The 23,390-nt window shown below is 44.6% G+C and overlaps 1 protein-coding gene across 1 annotated transcript; it reads left to right on the top strand.

Annotated features, from left to right (window-relative positions):
- The first annotated feature begins 1,082 nt into the window (after nucleotides 1–1,082).
- LOC124656559 (putative cyclin-dependent kinase F-2) lies at nucleotides 1,083–2,333 on the top strand. The gene has a single exon (XM_047195278.1). It carries the CDS (start codon nucleotides 1,083–1,085, stop codon nucleotides 2,331–2,333), a length of 1,251 nt encoding a protein of 416 aa, XP_047051234.1.
- Nucleotides 2,334–23,390: the final 21,057 nt, after the last annotated feature.

Here is a 23,390-nt window from a genome sequence, read left to right as displayed (position 1 = left end):
GCAGGAGCTGTCGCTTGCGACGGATTTGGAGCGAGACATCTCCATCAATAAGGTCGTCTGCCCCAACTACTGGAGGCTCATCGTCTTGGTGCTCTCCCGCGGCACCGGTCGCTCACTAGTGAAGCTCTGTGTCAAGCTTTCAAGGTGGAAGTTGGGCGAGCATGGTGGGTTTGGTGAGGCCTTCAATAAGCGAGCTATGGTGATTCTCTTCTTGGGCTGGAATTCCTTTGTCCTTCTTCTCCTTCTAGCCTGCCGTGGTGGCGAGGGGATTGAGAGGTTCGGCATGGTGGGCTTCAGTTCTGAAAGGAATCAGGGGAAATCATGTGTTGCAAATCTTCGGAGTTCATCCTTGGTTGCTTTTCTGCAACGACCAACTCAAAGTGCTGGCGGGCAGCATCTCCGAGCCTTGACGTTGTTGGTGCGTCAGGTATCTGATCAACCTCCATGGAGGAGGCCCTTCGATGATTTCCAGCCGGCGTTCAACGCTCTCGCTGCTCCAAGTGGTTACAGCCCCGGAGCTGCTGAGGGTGGCCGGAGTTGGAGATCGAGTTACAGTGGTGGAGATGTTGGGTCCGATTGCTTTTATTGTAATCTCTGTGAGGACTACTTTGTATTTTTGTTTTTTTCTTTGGGTTCCTCTGTAAGTTGTACCCCACCGACAGGAATGAAAGCAGCTAGGCCCTTCTGGGCCTTCCCCTTATTCAAAAAAAAAAAAAAAACAAAGAGTGCGACGCGCGGCCGGGTCCCAGTGGACGCGCAACCTGGAAAACCTTCCATGCAGTAGAGGCTCGTGGGCCGTAAAAGTCCATTATGCCCAAACAAACGACGGGTCCGGTTTTGGAATATGAGTTGGCAATTCGGTTTGTCGCCGCCCACTCAGAATATCCCTTGCATTTTTGGCGTTCCCTTCCAAAGAAGCACCAACACACGTAAGCTTGCGATCTACGCTGGGTCTTTCCGAGTTCGTATCGTACTTGGTCGGCTCGAGCCTCCTCCATATAATGTCTGAATCCCTCTCAACATCGCCTAGCATTCTTGTTGTAAGACTTGTATAGTACTCTGCCCTACGCGACCTCGCAACCATGGTAGCACTTCCCGCTCGCGACATTGCTGACGACGACCAGGACCAGCACGTCGCCGGGGCCGAGGGAACGGCCACCATCGCGTCCCGGGTCGCCTCCATCTGCGCCATGCTCGACGAGCACGACGTCGCCGAGACACCCATGAGCTCCCGGCAGGTCGAAGAAATTTCTGCCATGATCGACGACATCGCCACCGCCGCGGCCTCGGAGTCAGAACGGACGACGACCGGAGACAGCAAGAGGACGAGCAACAAGACTCCGGGGTGCATGCGCAGCACCTGCTGCTACGAGAAGCTTGGCAAGATAGGAGAGGGTTCGGCCGCTGTCGTGACCGAGGCGCGACACCTTACGACCGGCCAGACCGTCGCCATGAAGGCCATCCACGAATGCTGCCGCTCCGTCTCCGGCGGCGAGCTACTGCGGGAGGCCTGCCTCATGGCCGCCTGCCTCGGCCACCCCTCCATCGTCGCCCTCCACGGCCTCGCGCGCGCCCCGGACACGGAAAACGAGTACGACTACTCCCTCGTCATGGAGCACGCCGGGCCGTCCATGGACCGCATCCTGCGCGACCACATGGCCTGCACCGGCTGGCCGTTCTCGGAGCCCGAAACGCGCCAAGTCATGGTACAGCTTCTATCCGGCGCGGCGGAGATCCACAAGCATAGCATTGTCCACCGCGACATCAAGCCAGAGAACATCCTCGTCGACGGCGCAGGCAACGTCAAGATCGGCGACTTCGGGTCGGCGATGTCGGTTGGCGGGGGCCAGATCAGCGCCGACGCGTACTACGCCGCCGGAACGACCACGTACAGCGCGCCGGAGATGCTGCTGGAGACGCCGGGCTACGACGCGCGCGTCGACGCGTGGTCGCTCGGCTGCGTGATGGCGGAGCTGCTCACCGGCGAGGCGCTATTCAACGAGAAGTCTGACTCCGACCAGCTGTGTTTGATCTACGACGTGCTCGGCGTTCCGGGGAAGAAGGCGTGGAAGCCACACGAGTCGTCGTTCGTGGCCAGCAGGGTGCCGCTGTGGCGTCGCGAGCAGCAGCGTCGGCGTCGGAAAGGGCGGTGGCACAGCAGACGGCTGCGCGAGCTGTTCCCCGAGGAGCTGCTGTCCGAGGACGGCTTCAAGGTCCTCAAAGGGCTCCTCACCTGCAACCCCGACAGGCGGCTTACGGCCGCCGCCGCGCTCAAACTTCCGTGGTTCGCTGACGAAGACAATGCTCCGGTGAAGAACTACGCGGCAATGTGAGAATGAGAATCATGTAAACATTTTTTTTTGCTTCTTTGTTCGGAATTGTTGGTGTTTGAGGCGCATGTGCCCACATCGACCACCACCTTGTACAACTTGCTATATGCCCTGCAGATTAACAGCGAAACGCAAGCCTCCTGGGTAGCAAGAGTTGATAGATCTGGATTGTTTGTCGAGCACTCGAGTTGTCCATAGTTTTCTCTGCTGTTGTTTGTAATGTTTGGTTGGATCCGATGGCTTTGCCGACTGTCTTTCCTGGCTGCTTGTTTCCCAGGTTATTCTTGTTGAGCTTTACTAAAAGGTAGATTGGGAATAGATTGGAGAGAAGTTGTGTGATTCAGCCACATGTGTCTGCAAATATAGCTTGTAAAAAATCCTTTAACTTGCATAGTATTCATGTGTTGGCTCTTTTGGTTAGAACGTTTGGACAAAATTTATGGTATTTACAGTTGGTTCATACTCTTCACTGTCTGCTTCCTGGGAAAGATTGCCTAATCAGGTAAAAATATAGTCGATTTGCAGTACTGAGCGATCATTTAAAATGAGTTACTCATAGTGATGATGATTATAATGAAGGCATTGGACATACTACTGAAGATCTGTTTATTATTTTGACTAATGTTTCCATGTACTTCACAAATAAGAAACTGTTTTCATTAATGGTTGTGCCACCTGCTCGCCATTGGGCGACTTGTCGAGGCCTTCGGTTTTTGATGATGCGTGTTGGTGTGATGTCAGGGTGTTGGCTCTGTTCATTGACCCCCCTCATCGGTGATGTAGGATTAGCGAGTTGTCGTTAGTTTTGGTGGCTTCGATTCGATCTTTGTAATTTTTCTTGTAAGGTGTTGTGAACAATCTAATAAAAAAGCCGTGGATGCAGAAGCTAGGGTGATATTTCCCCCATTTCAAAAAAAATTAATTGCCAATTTATATAGAGAGAAACTGTAGCAGTGTATAAGACTATTGTGTTGTGTAAGCACTAAGGACTATCTGTAGTTTTGAATGCAGAAGACTAGCAAGCGTTTTGAGCAGCTGTTTGATTCTCTCAATCACAATCAGAGAAGACTAGGGGTAACTTAAGAAGAAACTAGATCATGGATGCGCGCGTTGCCGCGCCCGTCCATCTTGATAAAAATAACAATGTAGTATTTTTTTAAATCCGAAGAGTACAAATATCTGAGAAATTTTCAACATTTCGTGTAGCTTGATGATTATGGCCAAGTGTGAATGTGTGATGCACATTTTGCATGTTTGCATATCTTCATGCGAATGCCAAATTTGTTACAGATTTTCCTACACATTTTACCGTGCACTTTTAGAGTTTACATTATTGTATAAATAGAAAATATGTAGACCTACCATTTTTAAATATTGAAAACAGATTATAATTACAAGTAGATTGCAGAGTCAAAAACAATGTCTAGTACTATTTTATACGGAAAAAATGTGGACAATATTGTTATATGAATTACTTCATAACATACCTGGGGGAAAAACATGTGGAATTTAAACAAGATCATTTTTAGGGGAAAAAGTGAAAGATAGAATTTCCAGACCCATTTGGTTTTAATGGTATGCGCAATAACCCCAAAGATCTCAAAAAAAAAAATCCAACTTATGCATGTATTTTATAAAAGGTATTGGTTGACCTTCCTTTATTTATACAGCAGAAAAATATCCAAAAAAAATGCAAGTGTGTTAGTTATAGAATGTCCTGGAGCCATGTATTTCGAGAAAATCATGTCTGCCATTTGGTTAATGGTAGAACAATCACTTATGTTCACTTTTTTTTTCCCGAGAATCTGCAAACTATATTAACATAAAATTGAGGGCCTTTGATTAGTTACAAACTTATAATTTGACATGGTATGTAAATATTTCGGAAGCTTTTTATTTCGCATGGAGTAGATTAAAGGTACCTAGGATGTAGGTCCAAGGTCATGGAGGGCGGGGTGGCCGATAGCATGGTTCTTTACTAACTGCGGCAAGTTGTTCAAAGAAAGAAGCTGCAAAGTTAATTCCACAAAAGAATGATTTCTTGAAATGTGAGAACACTACTCGAAGAATTTGTAGAGTTACAGTATGCAAGAGTTTAAATACACAGTGATGTAGAAATAGTGGAACCACAAGAACATACATTAGATTCCTGGATACACTGGTTTGACTCTGAAAAATATAATGATGGGCATTACTTTGAAGAATGTAATTTGGCTAAGATATTCAGGTACCAATCTGATAACATGCTGAAGGTGTTGGTGATCTTCTTGGACTTGCTGGTCTCCATTTCCAATTACTAAGAAATTAAAAACATATGCATAGCAATCTTGCAGAAAGCTGAAATGGGATTGGAAACTGATAGAAGACACTTTACCTAATCAACCAGTTGAATATTGTTAAACAGTTAGGCAAGATCTTACAAAATGTTGAAATATGATTGGCAACTGATGAAGACACCATGCCATCAGCACATCATCCAGTTGGGAGTTGCTAAGCAGCTCACTTAAAATGTTTATGTAAGATGTCATGCTGAATTCAAGGCAATAACGAGAATCACAAAGTTATAGTTCCTGAATCCTGTGCCAGAGTACCTGAATCCTATGCCGGATTACCACAATGGTCTTCAACAAGCAACCCCATAAGACTACAAAAGAGATTAGACACAACTCAGTTTCAAATCATTCACACAGGCAAAGAAATAACAGCACAAAATAGCATGCATGACAAGGAGATGCATCAACTGCACCACTCCTAGCTCTCTAAACAAAGATCTTCTGGACATGCATCGGTACAAGTAGTTAAATGTGCTTGAGCTCCTTTGTCTAGTCCCCCTGGTCTGTATATAGTTTACTACAGGAGATGAAGTGATGGAGAAACGGTGCCACAGCACAAATGACATGCCAGTGATTACTCGCGCAAAATAGTAGAATCATGAGCGAGCTTGACAGGAGTAGAAGACATACCATTCAACAGAGAAAATGTTGGAGACTGAAAGAAACTAAAGCTTATTACTTCCCTTGGGGATTCTTCCTCTTATATAATACAAGTAAATGACACATAATGCTACTACATATGAAAGAAAAACCAACCATATATAATTATCAATAGCCTTCAAACTTTGGTAAAGAATGTGTGTGGCCCACTGGCCCTAGAAAAAAGACAGAAAAGGCCTCATATGAGGATGTCATTATGTCAATGTAAAATTTTCAATGTCACATAAATTAAACAGAGTTCGGTGTATCATCTCCTTACATCAATATCAAAAGCCAAAAGGGCAGAAAGTGTGAAGAATTGTTCATGTGAGTGTGTCTAATTCAGCCAAACAATCTTAAAACTTACAACTACTGAATGAAAAGCTGACCCTTAGCAGTGTTTACATGATTCAATACCAATTACGCCAAACCACAGGGAAGAATTCCGCAACACTAAATGCAGAAGCACCACAAAAATTACGCGCACAACAGTTGGGCAAAAAAAGGATAGAGCAAAAAGAAAAGGTACAAACAAAACGAAACTCTGTAGAGTGCAGCAGGCAGCCGTGCCGCATCCTAGCCGTCGCAATGGTTCTTTTGATGTTGATGGAGAAGCGAAATCGCTCGGGGACTGCTTCCATGTCACTGGCGCGCTTCTTCCAAAGACGCAAGGTGGCGCCTCAAGGCCCGCACGTATTTCCTAGAGAAGTGGAACATAAGCATCGACACCTCAGCATCCAATCCCGCGACCTCCACCGCCGATGGCAACCGCGGTATCACCACGGCAAGCCACCGGCTTCAGTCCATATCCCATCTCCTTCGCCACCAGCACTTCATCACCACCGCAAGCACGGCCGCTGCACACTGCCGGGAAAGCAGAAGAAACAAGCCCAAAAGCACACTCCCAAGGATATGGTACGCCGAACGGGCGAAGCGGAAAGACTACAGCCTGATCCGTGACCGAATCGTCCAACACGCCGCCGCCACTGCGGGATGGACGCGGCAACGCACGCCTAGTGTTTCTGATAATTAAAGAAGCAAATCATTTTCCCATTGCATATAAAGAGAACTACTGAAGCAATCTTTAACGGGAAAAACAAACCGAGATTTAATTACTGATATGCTTAGAAATATAGCCCTATGCCCCTATAGATGAACATGTACCTTGCGATCATAGCTTCACAATATGGCAAAGCATATTACTTATAGCTATATAATATTTTGGATATTAGTAAGCAAATCCACAGAGATAGCATTTGAAACAAAATTGAACCGTCCATATTAATTTGCAGTGGTGAGAATACGTCCACTACCAGCTCTTTCTGCAATGAAATTGCACTTTGCCTTCCTCTTCAGAGTTCATACGGCTTACACAAAAACTGCAAAAAGGGACAACGAGCGAAATAAAATCCCCTGAAATCGGATCTAAAAGTCTAACCAGGGAGAAGACTCGTGGCCCGTTACCATATTCAAGTGCAGAAATATTAAAATTCAAGTATATGCATTACCCTCACCATGTCATCTATCCAGGCTGTGGCGGAGTAGACAGCATCGGTAATGTCAGCACAAAGGAGAGAATGCCCATGGGAGCTTGTGGAAGACGCGTCATCGCGATGCCGGATTACCAATGACAAGTAGACGGAGCACAAACTTCTCAAGGCCCTCACTTGCACATCCGCCGACACAGCCTCCTCCTCTTCACCTCCACCGCCAAATCATACATAAATCGACCACCGCCTGCTATCGAGAAAGTTGAAGAAAGGGGAGACTATACAGATGGAGCGGCACCACAGAGCTAACCTGCACTAGGGAGGCATTTCACCGCCGCCGCCCGAGCGCGGCTGGGTTTTGGAGGCCAAGCTGCCTCAGCCCTCAGTGCCTCCCACCTCCGCCCCCTTCCATCGCCCGGCGAATCAGGCGTGTCGGCTGGCAACGAAGACTCGAAGAGGCAACATGTCCCTGAAGAAAACTCTTCTCTAGCTAGATCCTGCCGAAGGCCCAGTTGGCCCAGTTAACCACAGGTCGCCCAAGTCTATGTCGGGAGTAGCAGCCCAGTAACGATGGGCTGACCTGAACAGATGGATGGCACGGTAAAAGAAAGCAGAACCACTCGACCAGAAGATCTCGGATGTTGACACGCACGATTGTACGGCTGCGGGCGTTAAATTGCTGTGGTGGCTTGTAGGTAGTTCCATTTTACTGTTGCTCAATAATAGATTTGGAATTGACCAAGTGACAATATGTCTGATTTGCAAACGTAAGGTATGTCCGCAAGTATTTCTGGGCACATGCATGTAGTTTGGAGTTTCGACAACCTGAAAAACATACATTCCAAAAATATGATATATATGTGAGAATCGGAGCCTAGCCTATCACTTATATATTGGCCGATATATTTTACTTGGCCTAAAAATACAAAAATAGCTTCGTAGTAACATTGTTACCTCTGAAATTGTTTACCGTTTGAAAACCTTAAATTATATATGCATTTTCCTGAAAATGAAGATACAATAGGTCATTTTTACCTTCACATTATTTTTGGGGCTGTTGCCTTCAACGGAAATATATAATTGATAGTGTTTTACTGCCATATGTTTATAGTTTTAACAAAGAGAATGAAATGAGTCATATTTCTTTGGTTTTACTTTTCAAAGGAGAGGAAAGCACTGGTATACTGATCATCATACGATGAGGGCGGATGATATGCCGATTTTTTTATGGGCGGATGTTAAGCCGGTTTGTTGAGCTTAGTTGTGTAGTCATATGGTCCATGCACATCCATCACCACATTTTTGTTTCTAATAATATATGTTCTGTAATATATGGCCTAGGAAATGGTGTATGCGTGTTCACATCGGGTTGAGGGACAAGAAAGCAGAAGGTAAAAATACATATAATTCTTTTATGTTTTCTTTTTTGCTGTTTTGTGACAACATTAATAGAATGTATTTCCCGTTGCAACTTACGGGCAATTTTCCTATACGGTATGACTGTGAGTTTCAAAAAAATGTTAGGTAAACATTTGATGATTTTGAATGACTTGTTTTTTGGCGTAAAAGATTGTCCTTTGTAGTATCGGCCGCCGGGTGTACCAGGTTAGAAAAAGTTTCGATCACTGTGTTTTGTTGATATTTTCTTAAAACTACCCCCCCCCTCAAAATTAATTGACTCATATTTGGTATGTACACACTAAAATGTGTCTAGATACATGCGAATCTAGACAAATCTGGGTCAATTAATTTGAAATGGAGGGATATATATATATATAGATACTAATTGTTTTATTGGAAATATATCAAAAAAATTATTAGTAAAAATCCATAATCATGCAAGTCATCATGTGGTCTCTGCATGTTAAATTTCATGAAATGCTTCACGGAATATTTTGTTCGACACTCCTGAACATATACATATGTATTTGACACCATATTGATACGTCCCAAATGTATCTATAATTTCTTATGTTCCATGCTACTTTTATGATGATACTCACATGTTTTATACACATTATATGTCATTATTATGCATTTTCCGGCACTAACCTATTGACGAGATGCCGAAGAGCCGATTCTGTGTTTCTGCTGTTTTTGGTTTCAGAAATCCTAGTAAGGAAATATTCTCGGAATTGGACGAAATCAACGCCCAGGGTCTTATTTTTCCACGAAGCTTCCAGAAGATCGGAGGAGATACGAAGTGGGGCCACGAGGAGATGCCACACTAGGGCGGCACGGCCCAGGCCCTGGCCGCGCGGCCCTAGCGTGTGGGTCCCCCGTGACGCCTCCTGACCTGCCCTTCCGCCTACTTAAAGCCTTCGTCGCGAAACCCCCAGTACCGAGAGCCACGATACGGAAAACCTTCCAGAGACACCGCCGCCGCCAATCCCATCTCGGGGGATTCAGGAGATCGCCTCCGGCACCCTCGCCGGAGAGGGGAATCATCTCCCGGAGGTCTCTTCATCGCCATGATCGCCTCCGGATCGATGTGTGAGTAGTCCACCCCTGGACTATGGGTCCATAGCAGTAGCTAGATGGTTGTCCTCTCCTCATTGTGCTATCATGTTAGATCTTGTGAGCTACCTATCATGATCAAGATCATCTATTTGTAATGCTACATGTTGTGTTTGTTGGGATCCGATGAATATTGAATACTATGTCAAGTTGATTATCAATCTATCATATATGTTGTTTATGTTCTTGCATGCTCTCCGTTGCTAGTAGAGGCTCTGGCCAAGTTGATACTTGTGGCTCCAAGAGGGAGTATTTATGCTCGGTAGTGGGTCCATGCCTCCATTAAATCTGGGATAGTGACAGAAAGTTCTAAGGTTGTGGATGTGCTGTTGCCACCAGGGATAAAACATCGATGCTTTGTCTAAGGATATTTGTGTTGATTACATTACTCACCATACTTAATGCAATTGTCTGTTATTTGCAACTTAATACTGGAGGGGGTTCGGATGATAACCTGAAGGTGGACTTTTTAGGCATAGATGCATGCTGGATAGCGGTCTATGTACTTTGTCGTAATGCCCTGATTAAATCTCATAGTACTCATCATGATATATGTATGTGCATTGCTATGCCTTCTTTATTTGTCAATTGCCCAACTATAATTTGTTCACCCAACATCTGTTTATCTTATGGGAGAGACACCACTAGTGAACTTGGACCCCAATCCAATTCTTTACATCTGAAATACAATCTACCGCAATTATTCTTTACTGTTCTTCGCAAACAAACATCATCATCCACACTATACATCTAATCATTTGTTTACAGCAAGCCGGTGAGATTGACAACCTCACTGTTATGTTGGGGCAAAGTACTTTAATTGTGTTGTGCAGGTTCCACGTTGGCGCCGGAATCTCTGGTGTTGCGCCGCACTACACTCCGCCACCAACAACCTTCACGTGTTCCTTGACTCCTACTGGTTCGATAACCTTGGTTTCTTACTGAGGGAAACTTACTGCTGTGCGCATCACACCTTCCTCTTGGGGTTCCCAACGGACGTGTCAACTACACGCAGCAAGTAAATTTCTGGCACCGTTGCCGGGGAGATCAAGACACGCTGCAAGGGGAGTCTCCCACATCCAATCTCTTTACTTTGTTTTTGTCTTGCTTTACTTTACTTTATTTACTGTTTTGTTTGCTCTCTATATCAAAAACACACAAAAAAATAGTTGCTAGTTTTACTTTATTTACTGTCTTGTTCTCTATATTGAAAACACAAAAAAATTAGTTACTTGCATTTACTTTATTTAGTTTGCTTTATTTACTACTGCTAAAATGGGTACTGTTGAGAATACTAAGTTGTGTGACTTCACTAGCACAAATAATAATGATTTCTTATGCACATATATTGCTCCACCTGCTACTACAGCAGAATTCTTTGAAATTAAACCTGCTTTAGTAAATCTTGTTATGAGAGAGCAATTTTCTGGTGTTAGTTCTGATGATGTTGCTGCCCACCTTAATAATTTTGTTGAACTATGTGAAATGCAAAAGTATAAGGATGTAGATGGTGACATTATAAAATTAAAATTGTTTCCTTTCTCCTTAAGAGGAAGAGCTAAAGATTGGTTGCTATCTCTGCCTAGAAATAGTATTGATTCATGGACTAAATGTAAGGATGCTTTTATTGGTAGATATTATCCTCCCGCTAAAATTATATCTCTGAGAAGAAGCATAATGAATTTTAAGCAATGAGATAATGAACATGTTGCTCAAGCATGGGAGAGAATGAAATCTTTGGTGAAGAATTGCCCTACCCATGGACTAACTACTTGGATGATCATCCAAACCTTCTATGCATGATTGAATTTTTCTTCACGGAACCTATTGGATTCAGCTGCTGGAGGTACCTTTATGTCCATTACTTTGGGGGCGGCAACAAAGCTTCTTGATGATATGATGACAAATTACTCTGAATGGCACACGGAAAGAGCTCCACAAGGTAAGAAGGTAAATTCTGTTGAAAAAACCTCCTCCTTGAGTGATAAGATTGATGCTATTATGTCTATGCTTGTGAATGGTAGATCTAATGTTGATCCTAATAATGTTCATTTAGCTTCATTGGTTGCCCAAGAAGAACATGTTGATGTGAACTTCATTAGAAGTAATAATTTCAACAACAATGCTTATAGGAATAATTCTGGTAACAACTATAGGCCATATCCTTCTGCTAATGGTAATAGTTATGGTAATTCTTATGGGAATTCATACAATAATAATAGGAGTGTACCCCCTGGTCTTGAAGCCATGCTTAAAGAATTTATTAGTACACAAACTGCTTTTAACAAATCTGTTGAGAAAAAGCTTGATAAAATTGATATTCTTGCTTCTAAGGTTGATAGACTTGCCTCTGATGTTGATCTTTTAAAATTGAAAGTTATGCCTAATAAGGATATTGATAATAAAAATGTTACTAATGCCATCCAAGTTCGAATTAATGAGAATATTAGATTGATGGCTGAATTGCATGCTAGGTGGGGAAGAGAAGAAAACGAAAAACTTGCTAAAGAGAATAATGTAGCTAAAGTTTGGACTATCACCACCACTAGTAATGATAATGCTTCACATGTTGCTACACCTCCTACTATCAATGGTAAAATAATTGGTGTTGGCAATGTTTCTACTCCTAGTGCAAAGCGTGCAAAATTGCCTGAAACTGCTAAAACTGCTGAAACTGATAAAACTGCTGAAATTTTTCAAAATATTGGGGACAATGATCCCATTGTTGTAGATCATAATGATTTTGATTTTGATGATTGTCACATCTCTGAAGTTATAAAGTCCTTACAAAAACTTGCTAAAAGTCCCAATGCCAGTGCTATAAATTTGGTCTTTACAAAACATATTACAAATGCTCTCATAAAGCTAGAGAAGAGAAACTAAAACTTGAAACCTCTATTCCTAGGAAGTTAGAAGATGGTTGGGAGCCCATCATTAAGATGAGGGTCAATGATTTTGATTGTAATGCTTTGTGTGATCTTGGTGCAAGTATTTCTGTTATGCCTAAGAAAGTTTATGATATGCTTGACTTGCCACCATTGAGAAATTGTTATTTGGATGTTAATCTTGTTGATAATGTTATAAAGAAACGTTTGGGGAGAATTGATAATGTTCGTATTATGGTTAACAATAACCTTGTCCCCGTTGATTTTGTTGTCTTGGATATTGAATGCAATGCATCTTGTCCCATTATATTGGGAAGACCTTTTCTTCGAACTGTTGGTGCTACCATTGATATGAAAGAAGGTAATATTAAATATCAATTTCCTCTTAAGAAAGGTATGTAACACTTCCCTAGAAAGAGAATGAAGTTACCTTATGATTCTATCATTAGAACAAATTATGATGTTGATGCTTCGTCTCTTGATAATACTTGATTCACACTTTCTGCGCCTAGCTGAAATGCGTTAAAAAAAAAGCGCTTATGGGAGACAACCCATTATTTTACTTCTACACTTTATGTTATATTTGAGTCTTGGAAGTTGTTACTACTGTAGCAACCTTTTCTTATCTTTATTTTATTGCATTGTTGTGCCAAGTAAAGTCTTTGATAGTAAAGTCAATACTAGATTTGGATTACTGCGCATGAACAGATTTCTAGCTTTCACGGAATTGAGCCGCCCCTGCTGTAGAAAATTTATTAAATGCTGCCAATTTACGTGCGTGATCCTCAGATATGTACGCAACTTTCATTCAATTTGGGCATTTTCATCTGAGCAAGTCTGGTGCCTCTAAAAAATTCGTCTTTACAGACTGTTCTGTTTTGACAGATTCTGCCTTTTTATTTCGCATTGTCTGTTTTGCTATGTTTGATGGATTTCTTTGTTCCATTAACTTTCAGTAGATTTTTGCAATGTCCAGAAGTGTTAAGAATGATTATGTCACCTCTGAATATATGAATTATGCACTGACCCTCTAATGAGTTTGTTTCGAGTTTGGTGTGGAGGAAGTTTTCAAGGGTCAAGAGAGGAGGATGATACAATATGATCAAGAAGAGTGAAAAGTCTAAGCTTGGGGATGCCCCCGTGTTTCATCCCTGCATATTTTAAGAAGACTCAAGCATCTAAGCTTGGGGATGCCCAAGGCATCCCTTCTTCATCGACAACTTATCAGGTCACCTCTACTCCTCTAGTGAAACTATATTTTTATTCTGTCACATCTTATGTGCTTTATTTGGAGCGTCTGTTTGTTTTTGTTTTTGTTTTTGTTTGAATAAAATCGGATCCTAGCATTCTTTGTTTGGGAGAGAGGCACGCTCCGCTGTTTCGTATGAACACATATGTTCTTAGCTTTATCTTTAATGTTCATTGCGAAAGTTGAACTACTTCATTCATTGTTATATGGTTGGAAACGGAAAATGCCGCATGTGGTAAATGGTATAATGTCTTGAATAATTTTATACTTGGCAATTGTTGTGCTCATATAGATCATGTTTAAGCTTTTGCATCATGTACTTTGCACCCATTAATGAAGAAATACATAGAGCTTGTTAAGATTTGGTTTGCATGATTGATCTCTAGAGTCTAGATATTTTCTGGTTAAGGTGTTTGAACAACAAGGAGACAATATAAAGTCTTATAATAATTACAATATGTTCATATGTGAGCTTAGCTGCACCTTTTATACTCGAGTTTGCTTCAAACAACCTTGCTAGCCTAGCCTTGTATTGAGAGGAATTCTTCTCATGCATCCAAATCTTTGAGACAATAACCATGCCATTTGTGTCCACCATACCTACCTACCACATGGTATTTCTCTGCCATTCCAAAGTACATTACTTGAGTGCTACCTTTAAAAATTCTATCCTTTGTCTTTGCAATATATAGCTCATGGGAAAAATAGCCTTAAAAATTATTGTGGTGAAGAATATGTACTTATGTGTCTTATTTCTTAATAAGTTGCTTGTTGAGCGGTAACCATGTTTCTGGGGACGCCATCAACTATTACACCTTTGTTGAATATCATGTGAGTTGCTATGCATGTTCGTCTTGTATCGAAGTAAGGGCGATTTTCATGATAAATGGTTTGAGTATGCATATTGTTAGAGAAGAACATTGGGCCGCTAACTAAAGCCATGATCCATGGTGGAAGTTTCAGTTTGGACAATTAATCCTCAATCTCTTATGAGAATTTTAAGCTGTTGTTGAATGCTTATGCATTAAAGAGGAGTCCATTATCTGTTGTCTATGTTGTCCCGGTATGGATGTCTAAGTTGAGAATAATCAAAAGCGAGAAATCCAATGCGAACTTTCTCCTTAGACCTTTGTACAGGCGGTATAGAGGTACCCCTTTGTGACACTTGGTTGAAACATATGCTATGCAATGATAATCCATGTTAATCCAATCTAATTAGGACAAGGTGCGAGCACTATTGGTATACTATGCATGAGGCTTGCAACTTATAGGATGTCTTATACATAACACATATGCTTTATTACTACCGTTGACAAAATTGTTTCTTGTTTTCAAAATGAAAAGCTCTAGCACAAATATAGTAATCCATGCTTCCTCTGCGAAGGGCCTATCTTCTACTTTATTGTTGAGTCGGTTTACCTATTCTTTCTATCTTAGAAGCAAACACTTGTATCAACTGTGTGCATTGATTCTTACATGTTTACCTATTGCACTTGTTATATTACTTTGTGTTGACAATTATCCATGAGATATACATGTTGAAGTTGAAAGCAACCGCTGAAACTTATATCTTCCTTTGTGTTGCTTCAATGCCTATACTTTGAATCTATTGCTTTATGAGTAACTCTTATGCAAGTCTTATTGATGCTTGTCTTGAAAGTATTATTCATGAAAAGTCTTTGCTATATGATTCATTTGTTTACTCATTATCTTCATCATTGCTTCGAATCGCTGCATTCATCTCATATGATTTACAATAGTATGATCAAGATTATGATAGCATGTCACTTCAGAAATTATCTTTGTTATCGTTTACCTACTCGAGGGCGAGTAGGAACTAAGCTTGGGGATGCTTGATACGTCCCAAACATATCTATAATTTCTTATGTTCCATGCTACTTTTATGATGATACTCACATGTTTTATACACATTATATGTCATTATTATGCATTTTCCGGCACTAACCTATTGACGAGATGCCGAAGAGTCGATTGCTTGTTTTCTGCTGTTTTTGGTTTTAGAAATCCTAGTAAGGAAATATTCTCGGAATTGGACGAAATCAACGCCCAGGGTCTTATTTTTCCACGAAGCTTCCAGAAGACCGGAGGAGATACGAAGTGGGGCCACGAGGCGATGCCACACTAGGGCGGCGCGGCCCTGGCCCTAGCCGCGCGGCCCTAGCGTGTGGGTCCCCCGTGACGCCTCCTGACCTGCCCTTCCGCCTACTTAAAGCCTTCATCGCGAAACCCCCAGTACCGAGAGCCACGATACGGAAAACCTTCCAGAGACGCCGCCGCCAATCCCATCTCGGGGGATTCAGGAGATCGCCTCCGGCACCCCGCCGGAGAGGGGAATCATCTCCCGGAGGTCTCTTCATCGCCATGACCGCCTCCGGATCGATGTGTGAGTAGTCCACCCCTGGACTATGGGTCCATAGCAGTAGCTAGATGGTTGTCCTCTCCTCATTGTGCTATCATGTTAGATCTTGTGAGCTGCCTATCATGATCAAGATCATCTATTTGTAATGCTACATGTTGTGTTTGTTGGGATCCGATGAATATTGAATACTATGTCAAGTTGATTATCAATCTATCATATATGTTGTTTATGTTCTTGCATGCTCTCCGTTGCTAGTAGAGGCTGCGGCCAAGTTGATACTTGTGACTCCAAGAGGGAGTATTTATGCTCGATAGTGGGTTCATGCCTCCATTAAATGCGGGACAATGACAGAAAGTTCTAAGGTTGTGGATGTGTTGTTGCCACTAGGGATAAAACATCGATGCTTTGTCTAAGGATATTTGTGTTGATTACATTACGCACCATACTTAATGCAATTATCTGTTGTTTGCAACTTAATGCGAAGGGGTTCGGATGATAACCTGAAGGTGGACTTTTTAGGCATAGATGCATGCTGGATAGCGGTCTATGTACTTTGTCGTAATGCCCTGATTAAATCTCATAGCACTCATCATGATATATGTATGTGCATTGCTATGCCTTCTTTATTTGTCAATTGCCCAACTGTAATTTGTTCACCCAACATCTGTTTATCTTATGGGAGAGACACCACTAGTGAACTGTGGACCCCGGTCCAATTCTTTACATCTGAAATACAATCTACTGCAATTGTTCTTTACTGTTCTTTGCAAACAAACATCATCATCCACACTATACATCTAATCCTTTGTTTACAGCAAGCCGGTGAGATTGACAACCTCACTGTTACGTTGGGGCAAAGTACTTTGATTGTGTTGTGCAGGTTCCACGTTGGCGCCGGAATCCCTGGTGTTGCGCCGCACTACACTCCGCCACCAACAACCTTCACGTGTTCCTTGACTCCTGCTGGTTCGATAACCTTGGTTTCTTACTGAGGGAAACTTACTGCTGTGCGCATCACACCTTCCTCTTGGGGTTCCCAACGGACGTGTCAACTACACGCAGCACATATCGTGAAACTTTTTTCATGGTGTGTCACTATTTGAAAACTAGCTCTAATTACTACTTGATATCTTATAACAGATTCTAAAAGAAAAATAGAAGTCATTTTAGGAGGCTCGGAATGGAATGATGATAATATCATAAATCGGTACTTGAAAGATGATGAAAATGACATAGTTCCGGGAGATTGTATGGCTGTGGATGAACCCCTGATGCGTGTAGTTGACACGTCCGTTGGAACCCCAAGAGGAAGGTGTGATGCGCACATCAGCAAGTTTTCCCTCAGTAGGAAACCAAGGTTATCGAACCAGTAGGAGCCAAGAAGCACGTTGAAGGTTGTTGGTGGAGGAATGTAGTGCGGCGCAACACCAGGGATTCCGGCGCCAACGTGGAACCTGCACAACACAATCACAGAACTTTGCCCCAACGTAACAGCGAGGTTGTCAATCTCACCGGCTTGTTGTAAACAAAGGATTAGATGTATAGTGTGGATGATGATGGTTGTTTGCGAAGAACGATGAAAGAACAATTGCAACAGATTGTATTTCAGATGTAAAGAATAGGATCGGGGTCCACAGATCACTAGTGGTGTCTCTCCCATAAGATAGCAGATGTTGGGTGAACAAATTACGGTTGGGCAATTGACAAATAAAGAAGGCATAACAATGCACATACATATATCATGATGAGTACTATGAGATTTAATCAGGGCATTACGACAAAGTACATAGACCGCTATCCAGCATGCATCTATGCCTAAAAAGTCCACCTTCAGAGTTATCATCCGAACCCCTCCGATATTAAGTTGCAAACAATGGACAATTGCATTAAGTATGGTGCGTAATGTAATCAACACAAATATCCTTAGACAAAGCATCGATGTTTTATCCCTAGTGGCAACAGCACATCCACAACCTTAGAACTTTCACGTCACATCGTCCCAGATTTAATGGAGGCATGAACCCACTATCGAGCATAAATACCCCTCTTGGAGTCACAAGTATCAACTTGGCCAGAGCCTCTACTAGCAACGGAGAGCATGCAAGAACATAAATAACATATATGATAGATTGATAATCAACTTGACATAGTATTCAATATTCATCGGATCCCAACAAACACAACATGAAGGATTACAAATAGATGATCTTGATCATGATAGGCAGCTCACAAGATCTAACATGATAGCACAATGAGGATAAGATGACCATCTAGCTACTGCTATGGACCCATAGTCCAGGGGTGAACTACTCACACATCGATCCGGAGGCGATCATGGCGATGAAGAGACCTCCGGGAGATGATTCCCCTCTCCGGCAGGGTGCCGGAGGCGATCTCCTGAATCCCCCGAGATGGGATTGGCGGCGGCGGCGTCTCTGGAAGGTTTTCCGTATCGTGGCTCTCGGTCTGGGGGTTTCGCGACGGAGGCTTTAAGTAGGCGGAAGGGCAGAGTCGGGAGAGTCACGGGGGCCCCACACGCTAGGGCCACGCGGGCCCCCCTTAGGCCGCGCCGCCCTAGTGTGGCGGCGCCCCGTGGCCCCACTTCGGAAGTCCTCCGGTCTTCTGGAAGCTTCGTGGAAAAATAGGCCCCTGGGCGTTGATTTCGTCCAATTCCGAGAATATTCCCTTACTAGGATTTCTGAAACCAAAAACAGCAGAAAACAACAACTGGCTCTTCGGCATCTCGTCAATAGGTTAGTGCCGGAAAATGCATAATAATGACATATAATGTGTATAAAACATGTGAGTATCATCATAAAAGTAGCATGGAACATAAGAAATTATAGATACGTTTGGGACGTATCAAGCATCCCCAAGCTTAGTTCCTACTCGCCCTCGAGTAGGTAAACGATAACAAAGATAATTTCTGAAGTGACATGCTATCATAATCTTGATCATACTATTGTAAAGCATATGATGAAGATAATGAGTAAACAAATGAATCATATAGCAAAGACTTTTCATGAGTAATACTTTCAAGACAAGCATCAATAAGACTTGCATAAGAGTTACTCATAAAGCAATAAATTCAAAGTAAAGGTGTTGAAGCAACACAAAGGAAGATAAAATTTTCAGCGGTTGCTTTCAACTTCAACATGTATATCTCATGGATAATTGTCAACACAAGCAATATAACAAGTGCAATAAGTAAACATGTAAAAATCAATGCACGGTTGACACAAGTGTTTGCTTCTGGGATAGAAAGAATAGGCAAACTGACTCAACAATAAAGTAAAAGATAGGCCCTTCGCAGAGGGAAGCATTGATTACTATATTTGTGCTAGAGCTTTTCATTTTGAAAACAAGAAACAATTTTGTCAACGGTAGTGATAAAGCATATGTGTTATGTATAGAACATCTTATAAGTTGCAAGCCTCATGCATAGTATACTAATAGTGCTCGCACCTTGTCCTAATTAGCTTGGATTAACACGGATTATCATTGCATAGCATATGTTTCAACCAAGTGTCACAAAGGGGTACCTCTTGTTATCACCAGATTTTGGACAAATCCAGAGGTGGGCCGGGCTTGGAAGATTACACGTGGAAGATTTCTGAAACGGCCTGGCACGAAGGGTTTGGGCTGAATTGCCCGTGTATCTTTAATTAGTAGTTTATTATCTTAGATAAAAGTTAGAGTTTGTATCGTGCACGATGGGATATTCCCACGTTAGAAAGTCCCCTGGACTATAAATATGTACCTAGGGTTTATGGAATAAACAACAACTCACGTTCAACCCCAAACAAACCAATCTCGGCGCATCGCCAACTCCTTCGTCTCGAGGGTTTCTTTCAGGTAAGCGACATGCTGCCTAGATCGCATCTTGCGATCTAGGCAGCACAAGCCCCACGTTGTTCATGCGTTGCTCGTACTCGAAGCGCTTTTGATGGCGAGCAACGTAGTTATCATAGATGTGTTAGGGTTAGCATTGTTCTTCGTTTAAGCATGCTTACGTAGTGCAACCCTTGCATATCTAGCCGCCCTCACACCTATCTCAGGTGTGGGGGCGGCACCCGCTTGATCATTATTTAGTAGATCCGATCCGTTACGATTGCTCCTTGTTCTACAAGGATTAGTTTAATATCCGCAATAGTTAGGCCTTACAAAGGGGGAGGATCCGAGTGGCACGTAGGGTGGCGTTCGCAAGTCCTAAACGGGATGTTCCGAGGATCAACTTCATGTTGGTTTTTAGGCCTTGTTTAGGATCGACTTACGAGCACCGTGCGTGGCCGCGAGGCCCAACCTGGAGTAGGATGATCCGATTATGCGGTGAAAACCCTAAATCGTCGTAGATCTCATTAGCTTTATCTTGATCAAGCAGGACCACCAAGTATTCGTGCACCCCGTACGAATCATGGGTGGATCGGCTCTTTGAGCCGATTCACGAGGATAACTCGAGAGCCGATCGAGGCTCGTATTTAATGTTTACATGTATGCCCTGCAGGAAACTAAGCGAGGCATCCCCATCACCTTCACGACCGGGTATAGGTCGGGTGGCACGCCCTTGCACTTCGCATCGCCGCGTGTGACCGGAAGAGCATTGCGGGCCGTCGCTCGGAGGGGTCTCGGCCTAGCCGTAGCTCTAGGCTCTTCCCGGCTCTACGGTGTTGACAAGGCCGCTGCCCGCCGGTGGGTTTTGGCGGTCAACACATTCGGCACGCCCGGTGGGACGAACGTCTACATCAACCACATCGCCATCTACATCCGAGATGGCGGACGGCACGCCGGCTCACCTACGAGGAGCTGCACGACGAGCTCAAGAAGCAATACAACGAGATCAAGGCCACCCTCGAAGCCGACCTCATCGGCTCTTTTCGGAGAACCCGTTCCCATGGCATCGGATGGAAGGGATTCTCACCGCAAGGTGCACTTGATGGGATAGACCTCTCGCCCCGTCGGAGGAACGCACCGGGGACCGCGGCAGGAGATCAACTACTTGGTGGCTCACTCGCTACATCGCCACTCGAAAACTTGGTCAACGTGTTGGAGCGTGTCGCTCCGCGCGTAATCCAGGAGATCATGAGCCACCGGTACTCGCCGTCGGGACCAGCTCTCGGGACTCATCAAGGAGAGTTGCCATTCCGGTCCCGTCCACCGCTGCCATATGCGTTGGCAGCACTCGCTGAAGTGCCGTCTACACCGGCATTCGTCGTCTACAAGATTGGTGGTGACCCTAGTGACTACCGGTTCTTGATCGAGGCGCCTAAGGAGATCCCTCAAGGATACGCGTGCACGTATGTGCCGGATTGTGGTGACTGGGCACTCACAAACCAGGCCACAACATCGGGGACTCCGGCGAAGACGGGAGGAACGTCGGCAACGCAGCTTGAGAAGCGGACGTGGCTAACTAAGTACGCCACACCGACGAAACTCCCGAGCCCAGCTCCCGCGGTTGGCTCGGAGCTGGAAAAGCAAACATGGCTGGCTAAGTACGCCACCCGGCGAATCTTCGCAGTGCAACTCCTACGGCCAGGCACGGCGGATCGGATCGGTACCATATTGAGAGACCGGTTCGGCATGGTGCCGAAAAGAAGGGCGATCGGCTATTCCAAGCCGTACCCCGACGATTACGAGATGATCCCGCTGCCACCTAAATATCGGCTCCCCGACTTCTCCAAATTCGGTGGATCGGATGGCTCCAGGCTCCATCGAGCACGTCGGCCGATATTTGGCTCAACTAGGACCGGCTTCGGTGTCGGATCAGCTATGCGTGAGGCTCTTTTCACGGTCCCTCACGGGATCGGCTTTTGGATGGTACACCTCTCTCGCCGACAAACTCCATCCGAGTCTTGGAAGCAATTGGAAGAACGAGTTCCATATGCAATACCATTCGAAGCTTCCGAGTCTAGCATTGCCGATCTAGCACAACTACGTCGAAGCGCGGGGAAACGGTGACAGAGTACATCCAGCGCTTCGGGAATCTTAGGAACCGATGTTATTCGGTTCGTATAACCGAAAAGGAAGCGATCGAGTTGGCGGTAGCGAGGCCTTGCAACACAGCTCAAGGACATGGCCTCCCAAGCAGATTATCCCTCGGCCGGCGCACATGGTTCGAAACTATCGGCATATGAACGAGCGCCACCCGGACTCCGTACCAAGACAAGTTCAAGCGTGCAGTAGTCATGGTCGATACAGAGGAAGATGAAGTGCCTGCGGGAGACCAAGAAGTAGCAGTGGCCGAGTGGACTCGGGGAGGAACCCCCGTGTCCTGCAAATGGGTAAAGCCACCAGGGCCGCCCAGGGGATTTGATTTTGACGTGACCAAGATCGAACAAATCTTCGACCTCCTGCTCAAGGAGAAACGAGTTGACGATTCCTGAAGGTCTCAAGTTCCCCACGGCGAAAGAGCTAAACGGAAAGCCGTACCGCAAATTCCACAACTCGCTCTCCCATGCCACCAACGACTGCAGGGTGTGGCGTCAGCACATCCAAGCGGCGATAGAGAAGGGGCGTCTAATTTTCAACCAGTACGCCATGAAGGTCGACACCCAACCCTTCCCCGCCGTTAACATGGTGGAAGTCACCTACCCTGAGGGTTGCCAGCCAGGTCCCTCGTTCAGCATCAACATGGTAGGACCTGGGAACCACTCTGGCAAAGATGGAGATGAGGGCAGCTGCTCTCATAGCAAGGATACAGAGGAGGCCGCTCCACGCGATCGGCTCCGTCATGATGGCAAGCGCTACGTCACAGAGGGAGAGGTGAAGAATATAAGATATCAGCGACCCCTCTCTGATCACCTCCTCAACAAATATGTGAGTCAGTATGACCAACACCGTCGGACCAACTATGATGATGAAGGAGATCGTCTGGCTAGAGAAGCCAGAAGACACCGTCGGCATGATCACGATGAGGAGGAGCACGAGCGCCGTGCCACGGAAAAATCAAGGGAGCAAGATGACAACGCCAGACACTGGGACTGCCCCTTCTTCAGACACTGCTGGGATTCAGGAATGAGCCGATTGCCCACAATCGGCAATTGCCCGGAATGCAACAAGAAGAAGAAGGAGGCAGCCAACGTGTCTGTGTTCGAGCGCCTAGGGCCTCTCCCGCCACAAAGCAAACGCGCTGAGTCACCTCGTTGGGCAGATCTTGAGGATTCAGAAGACGAGGGAGAAGTAGAAGAAGACAGGTACCACCGGCCAAGGTGGTGCCCTGACGGACTCGGCCGTTCCCAAAAGCGCAGGGTTCAGCGATTGCGCGGCTCGGAGGAAGCCGAAAGGTTATACCTGCATACGCTAAGGAAGGCACGGCCTGATTTGGCTGCAAAGGTTCAGCGAACCCTGGATGAAGAGGGTCGTCCACGGAAAATGGAGTGGCGCCCCAAACAGAGGAAAGCCGATGATGAGACATCGGCTGGCACAAACATGGTACTCGTCTTGCCGACGGAGCTTAGTGCTCCACGACTCTACGGTGCACTCAAGGTGGACGACAACAAGCGCATCAAGTCGAGAGGTTGGGTTGGTTTTATCCAGCCCTAACCGAATAGCAAGATCAAACCAATGAGCA

This window comes from Lolium rigidum, chromosome 5 (genome assembly GCF_022539505.1).
Source record: "Lolium rigidum isolate FL_2022 chromosome 5, APGP_CSIRO_Lrig_0.1, whole genome shotgun sequence".
NCBI lineage: Eukaryota > Viridiplantae > Streptophyta > Magnoliopsida > Poales > Poaceae > Lolium > Lolium rigidum.
The sequence above is the reverse complement of the archived record's forward strand: the minus strand, read 5'-3'. Positions and strand labels throughout refer to the sequence as shown.